General features: G+C 38.2%; 1 protein-coding gene across 4 annotated transcripts in view; it reads left to right on the forward strand.

The window, feature by feature from the left end:
• Positions 1-17,631, forward strand: part of PRUNE2 (prune homolog 2 with BCH domain) — a 275,668-nt gene that overhangs the window by 35,887 nt on the left and 222,150 nt on the right. For all 4 annotated transcript variants that reach the window (XM_070480322.1, XM_070480323.1, XM_070480321.1 and 1 more), the window contains exon 2: positions 13,684-13,788. In XM_070480322.1, the coding sequence (XP_070336423.1) occupies positions 13,684-13,788 (105 nt within the window). The remainder of the gene's footprint in view (positions 1-13,683; positions 13,789-17,631) is intronic.

Raw genomic sequence — 17,631 nt, forward strand, 5'->3', positions numbered from 1 at the left:
AAAAACTTTAAAGATGGGAAAAGTAGCAACAAAAATTAGGGCTGTTACTTATTAAATATTACTCTTCAGGGCAAATTTGAGAAGCAGCAGCAGAAGAACAGCTTTCTAGTCTTGTCTTTTCTAACTAATAATGTGTTTTGAAGCTCATTGGGTTGGGTGTTGCCTCCCCATCCCTGGGGAAAGTACTTTGTCCTAGAGATGCTTCTTCGAGTTGCTCCAGCTTGTGTGAATGACCCCGATGGGCAGGCTTTCATTTTATAGAATCCCCTTGGTCCCTGTCCCTCCTCTGGAGCAGCTATTGGGAAAGAGGGTGGTTAAACTAAAAGGATTTTTAGCTTCTCAATTTCTACATAGGTGTTAACAGGAATGTCACTTCCTCATTATTCCCATATGCTCCTCATTCAAGGGGTTACTCATAACGATGGACTTGATCAAACTGAACAGCCCTGGGAGTGTGTATGTGTGGATATATGCTACAGAACCATCAATACCTGTCTGCACCCAGATATACATCCTATTTTCAGAAGGCTCTGTATTCTTAGCAGAGAGCCTTGAAACTGTTTAGATGGGTAGAAAATGACAGGTAAAGTGAAATAGTTCAAAAGTCACCATACTTTTTGTTATTTTGGATCTTTTCCCTCTGTTATTCATATAAAGTATTTACTACAAAAATTTTGCAGAAGCATTTAGTAAATGTCATATATTTACTGAGTCATCCTAAGTTTCCCATGATATATTGATTAAAAAAAACAGTTTATAAAGACCCCCACCCTCTTGGCACCCACCTCACGTTCAAAGTGCGTTTCTTCCTTCCGTAGATGAGAAAAGTAAAAAGGAGGGAAGCAAATCTGAATGCTTTAGTGAATCATGATTGAAATCAATTGGGGGCTATTTCCCCACCTCTTAAAAATTATTTTGACTTATTTCAGGCAGGATAAACATTCAGATACATGCACATAGGAGTATAGGAATAACATTAGACTGCCAAGATGAAGAGGGAAGAAAAGCAAGCCTGCAGAAGTAAAGCAAAGTGAAGGCTCTCAGTTCTTTATTTTCCTCCAGTAATTTTCCTGATGCAGATTTAACCTGACAGCCCTTGAAAAAGTCTCACTGGTTCAGCTCTCTAAATCCTAGTTCCACTGCAAACATTTTCTTTGTTCAATGACATCACAGAAGATTCCATCGGAATCAGGTCAGGATCTGTGGATTGGCTTTCTCAGGTCTAAGACAGTTTGGTTTTCCAGTGTTGTGTGTGGATAGTATCATAAAGGCTGCTGTTCTTCTCTACCTCTACCTATACAACAAAGATAAAAAAGAAAGTCCAAAAGGGCATAGGGTGTGTGTGAGGGCTTGTGAGCGTGAACGGGCCGAGGAAGGTGAAGGGCTGAGGACCAGGCAGACACATCACCTTCCTGGTTTGCTGTGCTGGTCTCAGTCTAGACTTCAGCTGCCTGTGAGCTCAGAATTTGGGGTTCTTATTTATTGCTTCAGGCAGTCCTTTCAACTGATATTTAGTCGAATGTTTTTACCGAGTACAAGTCTAAGTGCTGAGTCACCCCTAAGGATGCAAACCAAGACATACTCTGACTAGCTGCGCAGAGTGTGAACGGCCCAGGCTTTCTCCAAGACCTGGTGAAAAGGGCTTTCTCTCCCTGCTCCCCTTCCTTCTCTTTCCCTTCCTCCCTCCCTCTCTTTTCGCTTTCCTTTCTCTTCCTTCTTTCTTGAAAACCTCTTTGCTCTCTTGCCTCAGTGTCTCATTTACTTTTAACTATGTTTTTGAACACACACCACAGAGAGGCCAGAGAAAACACAGAGTCTTCATCCAGCTTGAGAAATTATCAACATTTTGTGAAAAGGGCATTCTGAACTTGAACACTTAATTTCCTGCTTTGGGGAAAGCAGGTATATGTCTTATTATCCTATTTACGAGTAGACAGTAGGAAGTAATTTGCACTTTATGACACATTTGCCACATTTTGTCAACCAAAAGAAATAGGACATAACTGCAAAATAGATAGAAGTGCACCACGTGAAGTTTTGAAATTCCTTGGAAAAATAGTGCCTTGGGGCAACAACCTCACTATCTCTGATTGTTAATGCGATAAATACCCCTTTTGTCTTGAAATCGTGCAAACTGGAGTTTTAAAATTACTCTGCACTGGACATCCATTAACCACTTAAGTGCTGGAGCCACATCTGAGTAACACCTGGTAACTAATTACAGTGAAACCTGTCTGTGGGGGTTAATGGATCAGGGCCCAGTATTGGGCCTGCTTCACACACACACACACACACACACACACACAGATAGCAAGTCATGTTTTCATAGAATTCCACAGTGTGTTATTCTCCCCCGCTTGAGACATTTAAAAACAAAATTATTACAACAGTTATATCATCAGAATAATGAATAAATTAGAATGTATAATAGAGTCAGAAGTCAAGTGTTTAAAATCATAAGAGGAAAAGGGAAATTTGTGATAATATATGATAAATAATAGTCATAAAATCTGTTACTATATACAAAATCACTTTAAAGCATTTTTTGAACATAACCCATGAAGTAGACAGAATGAATATGTCATCACACTCTGGAGTGTGTGTGTGTGTGTGTGTGTGTGTGTGTGTGTTGGCGGGGAGAGATTCAGAGAGAGACCTCACTGTGAAATGAGAGTCTTAATGCTTGAGAGAAGTATGATTATTTGCAGTCTGTAATGTAATTTTTAACTTTGGGGCTATTAACAAAGTATTAGTCCATACTACTGTTGTTTTACAAGGACATGATAGATATAAAAATTAAAAACCCTCTTCTGCCCAGCTGTTATATCCAACCATTGTTTTCACTAACAAATGCTGCTTCAAGCATCTGCTGTGTGCAGAACACTCACTGCTTTAGGAACTCTGGGGGATACCAAGTTCAAGATGTGTCCAGGGCTTGCAAGGAGCTATTGATCTAGTAGAAGTGAATCTCTGATATTTGAATAGCTGACCCCTCGATGCATGGATGACTAGGAACTAAAGATTGCACACACCAACAAATGAAGAGATGTACTGTTTATTTTAATTTGTGTTGTTGACTTTTATTTCTCTGTACTCCACAGCAGAAGTAGAATATTGCACCAAAGAGGAAGCCTGGTGGACTTTAGATGGAGGATGAAGTTATTACTTCCTCTGCTCTTTATTTCTCAGTTCTTAGTTTCTGCTCAATAAAAAATGGTCTCATATTGTTTTTCTTATACAATAGCATTAGTAGAAGTCTTTTGAGTTCATTCTCTCAAGATGTATATTTATTTCTGAATTCTGTGCATGTATTACTAGACTAGGATATAACACATCATAAAATGTAGTTTTTTAAAAAACAAAACTTCAAAGGATGAGATAAATAGGAGTTTATGTGGTTTGTTTTTCCTCACTTTGGAAACTATTGATGGGTTTCAACTGGGTGAACCCAAGTCCTTTTCTAACTGTAGACCTGAGTAAATCTAACTTTAGTAAATCTAACACCAGTAGTTTCCTTTGAAACTGTATTTAATCTAGGGTAACTCTAGCAGTCCTTTTCAAAACCCAAATGCAGATTTGTTCTGCTGTTGACAAAAGCCAGATGGTCCTTGGGAGCTTAATCTTGGGTCCTCTTTAAGGCCATGGCTCCCAAACATGCATGTCACATTATTCTTAGACTTTACTGAAGACCTACTAATTCTGAGTATCAGGGATGGGCTCAGTAATCTTCATTACAAATAATGTCCTAGTAGGTAATCCTAGTGCAGTCAGCAAGATGTTACTGTCACCCAAGCGGAAACCACAGCAGCATTCTTTTCTTCTGAGAAGCAGGACCCAGAAAGAAAGAGACAGCCATGTGAAGTAGTGGGAAAAATATTGGAATACATCTTTCCAGGTCTGTATAGTGATCTAATTCATTTGTCTGATAATAGGTGCTTTGATTGTACTTTATGGATAGTCTATAATTTATCAAATGATTCCTTGATTGTTTTACATTGATGTTTCTTATTTGTTTTTTCCTTTTGCTTCTGTTACAAATATCTGCTTCAACAAACGTTTCTCAGGATTTTGTTGAATATCCGTATTTAACAATGGATTTTTAATTACAATGAGGAATTTAAAATACCCATATTTATTGGTGATTTTATTTTTATAGAATAGATACCTAGAAGTGAAATAAATGTTGGATCAAGAAGTGTCAACATTCTGCATCTTAAAGGGTACTGTCAAATTATCCCACATTGGTTGTAATATTCCTTACTACTGCCTGTAGTCTAACCAGCAGTGGGTGTGAGCATTCCCAATTTTTTTGCCAATTTGATGGGCAAAAAAATAAATAAAATTATTGTTGGTCTAATTTGCATTTCTATGACTATTAATGAGGCTGAATTTCTTTTCATTTCTTTGTTTTTTTCTTCTATTAATTGCCTATTCACACTTCTACTGATGATTTCATTGGTTGTTTGTCTTTTTCTCAATGTGTAGAAACTTTTTTGTGTTAGAAATATTGCCCTTTTAATAGCAAGATGGTACAAATATGCAAATATTATCTCCTACTCTTTATTATTTATCATTTCCCCCACAGAATTGAAGTAGCTAAATCACGTTATATCTATGTATTTTTATTGGGATGTACATGTAATACTGTATTATATTATATTTTATTATACTATATTCTCAGAAGTATAACAGTGATTCAATATTTGTATGTGTGGGGAAATGATCACTACAATAAATCTAATTAACATCCATCACCATAATAATTATAATTTTTTTCTTTGTGATGAGAACTTTTAAGATCTAGTCTCTTAGTTCTGTCATACTTTTTGGCCTATCAGAATTTCACTCCTTTTAAAGATACTTAATAGTGAATGATCTATTCAACACTTTAGATTTAAATTTAAATTGCATCATCATTTTTATATGAGTTTAATTGTAAGAAAAGTAAATGCATTCCAGTCAAAGCTAGAAACTAAGGCAGAGTCTGACCTGTATTATTGCAACAATTTTCAGTAAACATAGTAGGTAGATTGAGAATAAGATGGTCAGATGGTACAAAGTGTATCATTGCTCTTTGGTGCTTGAAAAGATAATGTCATATTAAATAATGTATGCTTATTGCATACTTAATGCAACTTATTGAACAAGCTGTTCCATAGATGCCTGAGGCCAGAGGACAAAGTAATATTGATGTTTCCAGAGTTGAATTTGTTAATAATACAGTATTTTAATTCAGCAGTGAGGATAGAATAAACATCCTAAAATGATATGCAGTGAAAAATTCACAAAAAATATGTCCATATGTAGACACCAGTGTCCACAGGAAAAAAATGACCTAAAGCACTTATAAGTATAATAAATACAATATTAAGGTACTATTTTACCTAGCAATAAGATATGCTTAAACAGAGCTGAAGATTTGAAAATCAGTTATTTCTGTAGGTGAAAATGTAAATGTCTACTTTTCTGGTAGGCATTAAAATATTTACATTTTACATTACCTACATTACCCAGAAATATAAAATTCAGAAGTATATCTTGAAGAAATAACTAGAGATGGGCATAAGAATACTACGTTCCTAATATTCCTTGCAGTCTTACTTATATTATCAAAAAATCAACTTAAATCTTAAGTTAATTTAAGGTTAACTTAAAGCCACCCATCAACTGGGTGACTTAAACGCCATAAATGTATTTCTCACAGTTCTGAAGACTGGAAGTCCAAGATCAGGGAACTGGCATGGTTGGGTCCTGGTGAGAACCGCCTTCTGGTCTTATAGAAAGCCTCCTCCTGATCTCACATGGTGGAGAAAGAGAGAAATAGCACAAGCACTCTGCTGTTTTATGAGCTCTAATTTCATCTTGAGAGCCCCACGCTCATGACTGAGTCTATAACCAATTCTTTTTCAAAGATCCCGTCTCCAAATACCACCACACTGGGGATGAGGGCTTTGACATTTGAGTTTTGAGGTCCACAATTCAGTTCCCAGCAAGATCTCAGCATAGCAAGAGGGTTAAAGACAGCAGGAGGTCAGAAAGCTGTGTGGACCCAGATGTACATCTCCATGAGGCTGGATGGAAAAGACTACAGTTCTCAAGTCTGAAAAGAGGAAGGTTGAGAGATTATTAAAATCTGTGAAACCATGGAGGACAGACTTCTGGGATAGGGCATCTCTTTAAGCTGGAAGGAAGCAGTACTGAAAGGAAATTAAAAGGCTACCCCACCAAGTTGGTAATAAATGTATGGACACAGTTCCCCCCAAAGTGGCATGGCTGAAAATGATAATATGTAGGACAGTTCGTAAAGGGGCTCTTCAGAAAAGGTAAGGATTTGTGGGGGATCATCCTTGACCGTTTCTGGTTGAAGCTGTGGGGAAAAAATAATGTTGTTGTCCCCCAAAACTGTCCTTTAGGACATTGTCAGTAAGAGGATCTTGAACAAAAATATAAAAAATTAAATGTTTTAAGTAAAGTAACAATTCCAGCCCAAATCATTATTATGATTGAGGAAGTATGAAAACAATATATGAAGTCATTCCTTTTGAGAGCATTGTATTTTCAAGATGGGTAGCAAACAGGTTGAGGAAGATGGATTCAGCTGAGAAGAACAATGAATGTTTGAGTCCGTGTCAAATGCCCCAGCTAAAGGGATCCTGACCCCAGGGGCTCTGGGGACCGAGATGCCCACCCAAGAAGAAGGGCCTTGGGCAGTAATAGCTGAGTGTAGCTTTTGGCTCCCCGACTGCCTTCTCACAATGGCCTCTACTTTGGACCATCTAGAAGGGGTACAGATGCGCAATCTGAGCCACTTATAGCTGAATTTGCTCAGATTGTCCCTTATCTTTCCCAAATGAGAGATACTTAAACAGGGCCTCAAGCGTGTCAAAGAGAGGCTGAAGGAAAATGTTATTGAGGTCAGGTGGGAGGGCGGTGAGCAGGGAGGTTATAGACTATGCTTCTCTGACTTGATTAAGTTTCAATTTTCTCAGTACTGACTGAGACAATTAAATTATGACAAAATCATTTGGGTTTCGTCATTGAAAGCTTTTTGCCTTTTCCTAATTTGTTTGTTTATATTCATCCAGTACGTCACCAATTAAATTTGGACATCTATGAGAAAATTACATATAAAATGTCTATATCCTGAATTTGTAGATTCTGGTAAACGTTTTTGTTTTTACATATAACCTGAGGTACAGCTCTCAGAAGAAATCAGTTACAGCCTCCCAGTCACTTATTATTATTTATTAACTAAACGTTAGAATGAAACTGGACTAAATGAGGTAGCCAGTGGGCCAGAGTATTCTATTTGGCAATAGCATAGCGATTTTAAAAAAAGCACGTATGTTGATGCAAGGAATTCTATATACATATACCAACTCCCACACCCCTCCTTCATACATATAGATGTATCCTCACAATTGATACCATTAAGCCAGCAAGAGTGATGAGTATCTATAGTTTGGATCATGGAAAAAGGTCCATAGTATACTGTTAAGTGAAAACAGGAAGTCTTTAAAGACTGGGAATAGAAGCTCTCCATTTTAAAAAAAGAAAATATTTTTACTTGAAGGATAATTGCTTTATAATACTGGGTTGGTTTCTGCCACACATCCACAGGAACCAGTTATAAATATGCATATATCCCCTCCCTCTTGAACTTGCCTCCCATCTCCCACCCCATCCCACCCCTTTAAGTTATTACAGAGCCCTGGTTTGAGGGTTTTATTTTTGTCTTTCTGACTCACTTCACTCTGTATAATAGGCTGTAGGTTCATTCACCTCATTAGAACTGATGCAAATGCATTCCTTTTTACGGCTGAGTAATATTCCATTGTATATATGTACCACAGTTTCTTTATCCATTCATCTGTTGACGGACATCTAAGTTGCTTTCATGTCCTACCTATTGTAAATAGAGAAGAACCCTGTTTTCGTAAAGTATATGTGTCAGTATACTTGTGTAAATTTAAAATGTGGAATATTCAACAATATGTTAACAGTGGTTATCTTTGTTTTATTCCTTTTTGTTGTGTCTGACTTTTTATAATGACATGTCTTTCTTTCCTTACCAGAAAAAGAAACAAAAATAAAGAATAAAATACAAAATTTTCAGTTGGTGGAGGAAATTCCTGTGTTCTGGGAACTTTGCATAGAGTGATAAGTTTTCCTCTTTGCTTTTTTAAACTTTTAATTAATGTCATGCTGTTCCCTCCAGCCCGTGCTCCCTCTGAGTCCCAACCTTTTCTCAGATAGTGATAAGATTATGAGATGTTCAGGAGGTCAGAAGTTCTAGACATCATCTTAAACCCAAGGCCAGTAACGAAAGGCATCTCGCTCATTTGCCAGATGAACAAAGAATGTGACTTTATCCATATCCGGTAGAGGTGATGGGGCTTTTGTCCTGGGCTTTGGAGGACCAGGCTGCTCTGGGCACGCCACAGCTCCCTTGGTCCCTGCTGCTCGTTTGGCTGTGGTTCCTCATGCATCCCTCCCTCCTGGCTTTCCTGGTGACTGTGACTGGCCTGGAGATAGGGACCGAAGGGACATTAGTGGCATGCAAGATTTCCTCTTGCCCATCTGTGAGTCTCCTGATTTAGAACCATGGCAGCCTTCAGTACACAGGGCTCCTCTGGGGAGGAACTGAGCCCTTTTCTGTGCCACCCAGAGCCAGCCTCCAGGAAGGAAGACCCCTCATTCTGACCCCTCATTGACTTGGAGTTAGAGTAGTCAACTGCCAGCTGTTTCTGTTCCTGGATTCCCTTGGCGATACCATCCAGTAAATTCAAATGACTTCTTTTTCTCTGGCATCTTCACTTGCTGGTTAAAGATGAGGGACTAAGAAATAGGCTCTGCATCAGTGTGCGATGAAGGAGACTCTCCAACATCTGCAGGCTTTGTCTATAATGATCATTCAGTTCATTATTTTTGAAAACGTTTGCCTAGAATTTTTAAGAAAAGAGAGTTGAGTAGAATGGGTATGGAAAAACCATGGTATAACTGTGTCGCAAGGGCTTCTTGACTCAGGTTAGTTGTGGGACTTTGGATGTAAAGTTCCAGGTGGAACAGGTCTGTTTCTCAGAGGGTAGAGTTATTAAAAAAAAAAATGATGGAGCAGCCTGGGCTTATGACGGGGCTCTGGAAACCCTCTCTCTGATCAATTCTGTTCAGAGTGTGTTTGAAAGTGCTTTTCCCTGACAAGTACAGTTTGCTTTCATGGGTGGTTGAATCTTAATGCTTAGATATTTCTCTGCTTTTAAAAAGAGGTAAGAAACGTCATGAAGAAATCTCATTTTAGTGATGTATAGGATTATCCTTCAAAAGCATATGAAGATTGTGATCTGGAATACTGGTGTATTCAATATATTTTCTTTTATATGTTGATTATGGAGAGATTCTGTCCATCTATTCAGAAGTTCAAGGTATAGTACAAGTTGAGTACAGTATCTATTTCAACCCATTATGAAGATTCTATTTTGTTTTGGGCTTGCTCAGCACTGGATGTAGATAGGAGATGATAAATCTCTGTCTCCTGAGATTCCTTAATGCTTGGTGTGCTTATCAAGATCAGGGGATGACTGTTTTCCTGCCAAATCTATTCTCTCCTAGCTGGGAGTTTATAAAGTCACATTTTGAAAATGTATATGCTAGGCAATAACTATTTGTTGGAACATTCTGGGCATTGTCTCACTTTGCCCCTTGGCCTGAGATAACTGGAGGTCCCTTTTCTTCACTTTAGATCTTTATTAATGTCACCTTCTCAATGACCCTCATCCCAGGGCACCCTAGCCTTCTGTTCATCCTTATCTAATTATTGGCTCTTTTTATTTCTTTGAACTAAAATGCAAGTGCCATGGGGGCTGGGATTTTTGTCTGCTTGGTTCGTGCTGTATCCTTACAGATTAGTATAGTGCCTGGCACACAAACAGGATTTTATTAGTTGAACGACAGTGATTAATTGAATTGATAAAATTGTACATATGTCACTTTTATTTGGGCATAATTCGTCTGTTTGCAAATACTCTAGACCCCAATTTGAATTGTGTCAGGGACATAGACTTTAAGATTGAGCATCTATGAGTCTATGAATATATGGGGACATGACACAGGAAGGGCCCGCAGGCCTGCAGTGAGAAGCGCAGGGTGTCACTGCGGTCAGGAGTCTCTTCTCAGTTCTGTGAGCCAGTTTCACTGTTGTCCCTGCAGGTGGAGCCATGCGGAGCGGACCAGGTGCCTCAAGGATACCCTGTTACCAGCCCCACACCCCCGAGCTCAGTGCCAGACTTTTCTGACTCTCTTTGACCCCTGTTTTTACTTTGATCATATGGCCATGGTCATTTGTGATAGGAAGTTTGAAAGTGGGACCTGTATTCTTTGGCTGTTGACCTCTGTTTTGAAAAGCCAAATCCTGCACGTTCCTTGAGTTCACCTACTGGTTGAGTTTGTGTAACTAATTTCATGTTTTATTCCTCTAAGCACGCAGATATCTGTCTAAGCCTGATTACTATGATACTTGACTTTTTCTACCTTTTAATTATATCTTAGTGGGTTTGGGTAGGAATCAGGCTCTTAGGAACATCTGGAATGTTTTTTGAGGTTGAATCTACCATTTTAAGGGTCACCAAAGGAACCTTCTGATTGTGATGTCCCTTTTGTTTAATCTTAACAATTTTAGCCAGCCTGAAATTTCTAGTCATCTTTTTGGATTGTGGCATAATTCCTGGAAGGTCTCTTTAGAATGAAAGTATGTTACCTTGGTGAGTAACACATTAACCTGGGAGTACTCATTGGCGTGGATTCATTATGGAATTGCTAGTGAAGAGGCAGATAGATCCCTGAGAGGATGGCCACCAGAATGATGGAGATGGGAAGATAGTGTTGGAGCCTGGGAACTGGGGCATTGACTGGAGATGGCAGACGTAGTAAATGATGCTGGAAGATGCCATGACTCTGAAGAAACTTGATATATGGGAAGAAGGGGATTCAGGAAATAAGAGAACATGAAAACAGAGGGATGTGGGCACCAAAAAAAAAAAAAAAACCTCTTGAAGGTTTGTGTTGGGATCTTCTACAGCCTGACCTGCAAGTTTATACATGCTTTTTTCTCTTTAAATGAAGGATGAATAAATCCTAATCGTAGAAGATTCCCCAGTTGTGAGAATTGGCTCATCATGTTTGGGCTCACAATTTTATTTAGCTCCTTTCTCTTTCTAATTAATAATTGGTTTGGGCTTAGAAATGCATTGACTCCCAAGTCTTCTTATTTTCCCCCATGTCTTCTTTGTTGCAAGTTGAGTGTTGAATGCAGAGCTGTGCTGAGGAATTACTGAACCTAAACAAGGAGGCAGATAGATCAGCTTTGGAGTAATTTTAATGCTTTACTTTTATGAAGCCTTGCTCTATTTAATAGGCATATTTAACATTCTCTTTGCCCCCTCAATCCCCATGCCTGCTCATTTTGTAGATACTGAAGTCATTATGACATTATGGTGTGATCAGTGCAGGGCAGAAGAGACAGAGCTCTTTGTACTGGGTCATGGGCTCTGGGAACAATCCTAGTCCTCTAACAGCCTCTACTGACCTACAAAAAGTGTTGTGAATCTTCTTACTGTCTGCCTTCAAAGAGATATGGGAGGAGAAATGACGTAATGTCTACTTAGATCTTCAAGCTTCTCGGAAGAACAGTCTACAGTAATATGATTTCTTAATGCATTTGTTTGTGTTGTAATGGAGTATAATTGCATTTATCCCAATTTCTTTCTATACCTCTAAATATGACAGTCTTGCGCAGGGGAAGCAGTCTAGCTTTGGGAGTAAGAACTGGGTCTAGACTAGAATCTTCAAAAAGTACAAGTGGACTAGCTATAAAGTTACGAGGTTGAGGGAAGGAAGGTGGGAGAGGAAGGAGTGGGAGCTACAGGTGGTGATGGCGGGGGGCAGTGGTTATAATTATCTTCAGAGTGTTTATAACATTTAAAAATCCTATTATTTTACTAAAGCTCAACATATCAATATATTTTAAAATATACATATTTGTTTTAATTTACAATATTGCACACTGGACAATTTATATGCAATATTGACCCTGCCATCATTCTCTATGTTGATAGGCTCTTTGAGCCTCCTCCAAGATTTACCCTATTATGTTCCTCGGGCCTCAGTTTGGTTGTTGAATAACTAGTTTCTGAGTCTGATATGGTAGTTCTCTACAAACACCAACACATTTGTAGATTCAGTTGTAAGAGGCCTAGTAAGTTACTAAATAATCCTTTTTCTTTGTTCTGTAGAAAAAGGAATAGCAAGTTTTTTTTTTTTTAATTGAAATAATCATGAGCAGTGGATTTTTTGAGTAGCTTTTTGAGCAGTATTACAATCGAGTTGGCTTTCTAGTAAGTCATGAAAAGAGAAATTAAAACAAAGGATAAAAAGCTGAGGAAGTATACATAAGTGTCATCCCTGACATTCCATAAATATGTTAATTTGGGTTATGCTTATCATTATTGGACAGTTTTGTTGTGGAATTTTCTGGTTGTGATCGGTTCTTTAGCACTTCTAATCCAGTGTTTTATAAGGAGGTTAGCTTTCTGTAAAGAATTTTAAGCAACTGTTGAGTTAACCAGTAAAGAAAACAGTGTGTATGTCTTCTCTTTCAGAGAGGTGACAATATACACTCTTTAATAGCAACTGATTTGTATTTTTGGAGCAATAATACTGATCATATTACTTTCTCTGGAGAGAAGAAAAGCATTACAACCACTTTTATTTGTTAAATTATAGAATATAATGCAGAGAGAGCATATCCTGTCACTCAAAATGTGGCATGAAAAAAATAAATTTCTACCAAATAGTGTTGCATACCAGGGACATATGAAAAAAATCATTTTTTCTCTCAAAGTGAGAAGAACATCTTGTGTAAAGAAATGATATAAAATACTCTGGAACTGTTCTTTAGACCAAAATAATCTTTTACGAAAAAGTGTTGACTTGGAGATATAGTTCATATCAAATTACTTTGTGGATGATCTTAATACAACCACGTTTTTGTTGTAGGAGGTCATTGAGAACATGTGACTACAAGTTGACCTGAGAGCTAGACTCGGGCAATTGGAGGTTCCTCTTCCCCTCCCCTGTCCTTGAAATGTACAATCTGCCCATCAATCCCACAGCAGGACCTATCTTTATGGACACAGCCTTGAGTGAACAATGTGTTGTTGAGACCATGTGTCATGGAGGCCAGTTAAGGCCTCTAGGTAAACTTTTAAGGTTCTGGTGGGCAGGTGTGGAGACACACCTGTCTTGTGGCTGCCCAAGACAAGCCTTGTAAGTAGGTTCCCTTGCTTGTTGAACCTGCCACCCACCCATCTGGAGTGGGCTGCGTCTTCTTCAGTCTCCCCTTGTTCTGTGTGCATGGGGACCAGTTTCAGGTTTCACCCAGGAAAGCTCGCAAGGTTGTAAACCAATAATTTTCTGTTCTTGACAACTAACTAAAATCTGAATGAGCATTTCTGAATGTTAAACATATTGTACCATTTTAGGCCCTTATATAAAACCTCAAGATACATTTATGGATTTTTGCAATTGTGTCTGAATATAGCTAAGGCATACATACTTTTAAAAGTTGAAAAAATCCACTTTACGTTAATCTGTTGTTAAGTTGTGATGTTTTATTTGCATTTGTTTCAGAATCGAAGCAAACGCTTGGAGAAGGTCCATGTGGTTATTGGACATAAGTCCTGTGATTTGGATTCTCTCATTTCTGCCTTCACATATGCTTACTTTCTAGACAAGGTGAGTGGAAAGAAGATCATGTATTTTTTTAAGAAATTACTCATTTATTTATTTTTATTTTCGGCTGCGCTGTGTCTTCATTGCTGCTCTGGTCTCTAGTTGCAGCGAGCAGCGGCTTCTCTAGTTGCGGTGCGTGGGCTTCTTACCACGTGGTGGCGTCTCTAGTGGAGCACAGGCTCTCGGGTACTTGGGCTTCAGTAGCTGCAGCTCCTGGACTCGAGAGAACAGGCTTACTAGTTGTGGTGCACAAGCTTAGCTGCTCCATGGTATCTTCCCAGATCAGGGATCGAACCTCTGTCCCCTGCCCTGGTGGGTGGATTCTTTGCTACTGAGCCACCAGGGAACCCCGAGATTATGCTTTTTATATTTATGATGTAACTTTTATAAACCGATGTTTTCCAGAAAAACAAGGAAGCTACTAACTTAATTTTTCATGTTCTGGCTTATTGTTGCAAAGAATAAGGTATTATAACTCATTAATCAACAAATATCTATTGGTCACTTACTACATGTTAGGCATTGTTCTAATTATTTCTTACTGAGTCTCTGCATAAATATTTATTTCAATAGGATCGATTTTTTCAACTAAAAAATTTTAAAAATTTACAATTGTTGATTACTTTTGTGGAAATTCAGAGAACTGACAAAAGTAAGTGTCAGAATTTCTTGTTTGCCTTTATCATTCTTGTTAGATAATCTTGCCCTTGGGAGTAGAAAAATATGTGCAGAATAGTCTGTGATCATTACATGAAGAATAGTGCACACTGGCTGGAATTTTCAGTAATAGAGGTGTTACCTTCCACATCTATATTCTGTTTTTGCCTCTTAGCCTGACTTTGTACATCAAGGTCATTCTCAGTTAACAATAATTTCCCTTGAGTCAGAGTCTTTGTACTCTGTGAAGCCATACTATAACATGCCAGTGGAGGTGGAAAAGACTTTTCTTTCAATAATTTGTTTAAAAATATCCATTCCATAAATTTATCAACCCACATTAAAGCATCACTTTAAAGCCTAAAAAAGTATATTATGAGTGTCTTGGTGCTATGTCTAATTTCACACAGTTTTTAGTTTTCTGGAGTACAATTTGTTTGACTCCAATTCTGTTTGAATCCTTGACTCTGACAGTGTGCATAGCTGATCTACAGTGATTTACATTCATGTGAAACCCAGCCTTCCAGAATGAGCTGTAGGTGGCAAGAATGGTTTTAGGGTGGCAGCTCAGAAGTGCCAGGTAAAATATTCTGATGTCAGCATATGACTTTCTATCAGATTTATCTTAAAATTTGCTAAATTTCACAAGGGAGATTAATTGGTATGAAGAGAGGAATATGCCTGTGTCAAGACATGTATTTAAATACTAATCTTATTAATGGGATTTTTTTCTTATTTATTTTGTATTGATCTATAGTTAGTTTTCAGTATTGTGTTCATTTCAGAGTACAGCAAAGTGGTTCAGTTATTTTGCTGTACACTTGATTTTCAGATTGTTTTCCATTATGTCACAAGATATTAAGTATAATCCCCTGTGCTATACAGTAGGTCCTTGTTGATTACCTATTATATATATATAGTAATGTGTATCTGTTAATCCCAAACTCCTAATTTATCTCCCCCACGTCCTGCCCACCCTTAAGTGGGTTTTTTGACTTCTAGGAAAAAAGCATTGCTTGTCTTGAGAACATTAGAGTTGCTTGAACTAGACTGGTTTTTAGACTGATCGTGGCATGGATTCTTTTTTTTCCTTAATGGGATCGGAGAGGTTGCCTTAAGTTGTGGAGTTGTTGCTCAAAATCTCACAACTTTGTCTAGAGGAAAGTTTCTTTCTCATTTTCCACGCCACGGTGAACCAGATACCCTTGTACGGTCATTAGAATGCGTGTGCATACACACACACCTACCCACTCACTCCCCCCACATATAGAATCCTTCACAGGGACAGTTCTTAAGTCTTCAAGGAAGTACAGTTTACACCTACTTAAAGGAGGAAAATTTTTTTCCTAAATTCATCCTTCTCTCTACGAAATGAACATGTCAGATTACCATGTCATGGACTCTTAGGAAGTCATACAATAATAATGACAGTACTGCCACTAACTTTGACATCTTGAATGAATATAATAACATCCAGCAAAAGGAGTGGGCAAGGTAGTTGTCATAGTAAAATAAAGAGATGTGTGGCCTCTCTTCTCCTTCTTGCAAGACTCACGACTAAGCATAGGGACAAATACGGAATTATTGAAGGGTCACATACTGGGAACTTGTTAAGTTCTGTGTCTTCCTCTTAGTTTGCTGCACCCTGCTCCCATCATGGGTCTGCATCTTCATTTTAATTTTTCCTGAGAATCTGGCTACTCCCTCTCAAAGTATGAACACATAGAAGGACAGGGTTTGCAGCTTCACATGTCTGACTCTGTTTAATTACTTTCCATCCTGGTAGGTAAGCCCCATTCTATGGATGGGGAAAACTGAGGCTCAGAGAGGAAAATGGCTTTCTCAAAGTCAGACAGCAGAGTCAGGACCAGAACATAGTTTTTCCGACCACCACTCCAGAATAGGTCCTGCCAGAATAGGCTCAGACTGCATGGCTCTTGACTTAAGTTTCAGTATCAGGAGTAAGGTATAACTCTAGCAAGTAATAAGGAAAAACATCTTGTTGTGTATAAACTGGTTATGATTATTACATGGTTGTGATTCTGTATTAGCCTAATAGGTGAGATAAAAACCATCTTGTTGGGATGGCTTTGTATACCATAATAGTAGGTGATTCATTTATTTCACTCGAAAAATATGTATTAAATATCTGTTTTGTGCCAGACCATTTTATGCACTTAGAAACATGAACAAAACTGACAAAAATCCCTGCTAGGAAGGGGAGATGGATGATAAAGATGTTAAGACTGTGTAATAAACACTATGCTTGTGAAAGAGCTAGTGATGATGTGAGAACAAAGGCCATTTAGTTCACGCAAAAATCCAGTCTTTCCAAACCCCACATTCTCTCAGTGATATTTGAGTTTATTGCTATAGCGTTATAGTAATTTTTAAATTACTTCATTTTTAAAATTCTCATGGAAAAATAAGTTTATTATTGTGAATCTGAAATTCTCTAACATCTACCCATCTCCAGTTTTCCCCATCATTACAGTTTTTTTAAAAAGAGGTTTGTTAACATAATTTTTTTTTAAAGATATAAAACATTAACAGAAATCATAGTCTGGTAGTCTGTGAGCCAAATCTGGAGTTTTCAGTAACCTACACAGTATTTTTAATTAAAAGGCTTATTGTGACATTGTAACAATTAAACATTACAGATAACACCCCCCAAATCTAGATTTCTAGCTTCTCTTAAGTAAAGGATTTGCCTATCCTGGACTGGGAATTTTTTGCGTGGAATCAGTCGACTGGAGTTAAGTGGGAGGCATCCCATATAGATGTGACATCCGGGTCTTTCTGTGTCAGTGGGGTTTCTACCTGGAGCTCCTCTATTGGCTCAGCTGGTAAAGACGCCTCCTGCCAAAGAAGAAGACACAAGAGACACCAATTTGATCCCTGGGTTAGGAAGCTCCCCTGGAGAAGGAAATGGCAACCCACTTTAGTATTCTTGCCTGGAAATTTCCATGGACAGGAGAGCCTGGCAGGCTATATAGTCCATAGGGTCACAAAGAGTCGAACATGATGGAGCGCACACACGCGCACAACACACCGTCTTCCCCTGCCCTGACGTCATCATTCTAATTTTTTGCTGATTCCATAAAGATGGGCAGATGTGTTTCCTATGAAGAGAATGTGTGTATTTTAAAATTGTAGAGAGGGTGAAATGAGACATAAAAAGTTTCAAGA

This window comes from Odocoileus virginianus, chromosome 18 (assembly GCF_023699985.2).
Source record: "Odocoileus virginianus isolate 20LAN1187 ecotype Illinois chromosome 18, Ovbor_1.2, whole genome shotgun sequence".
Classification (NCBI taxonomy): domain Eukaryota; kingdom Metazoa; phylum Chordata; class Mammalia; order Artiodactyla; family Cervidae; genus Odocoileus; species Odocoileus virginianus.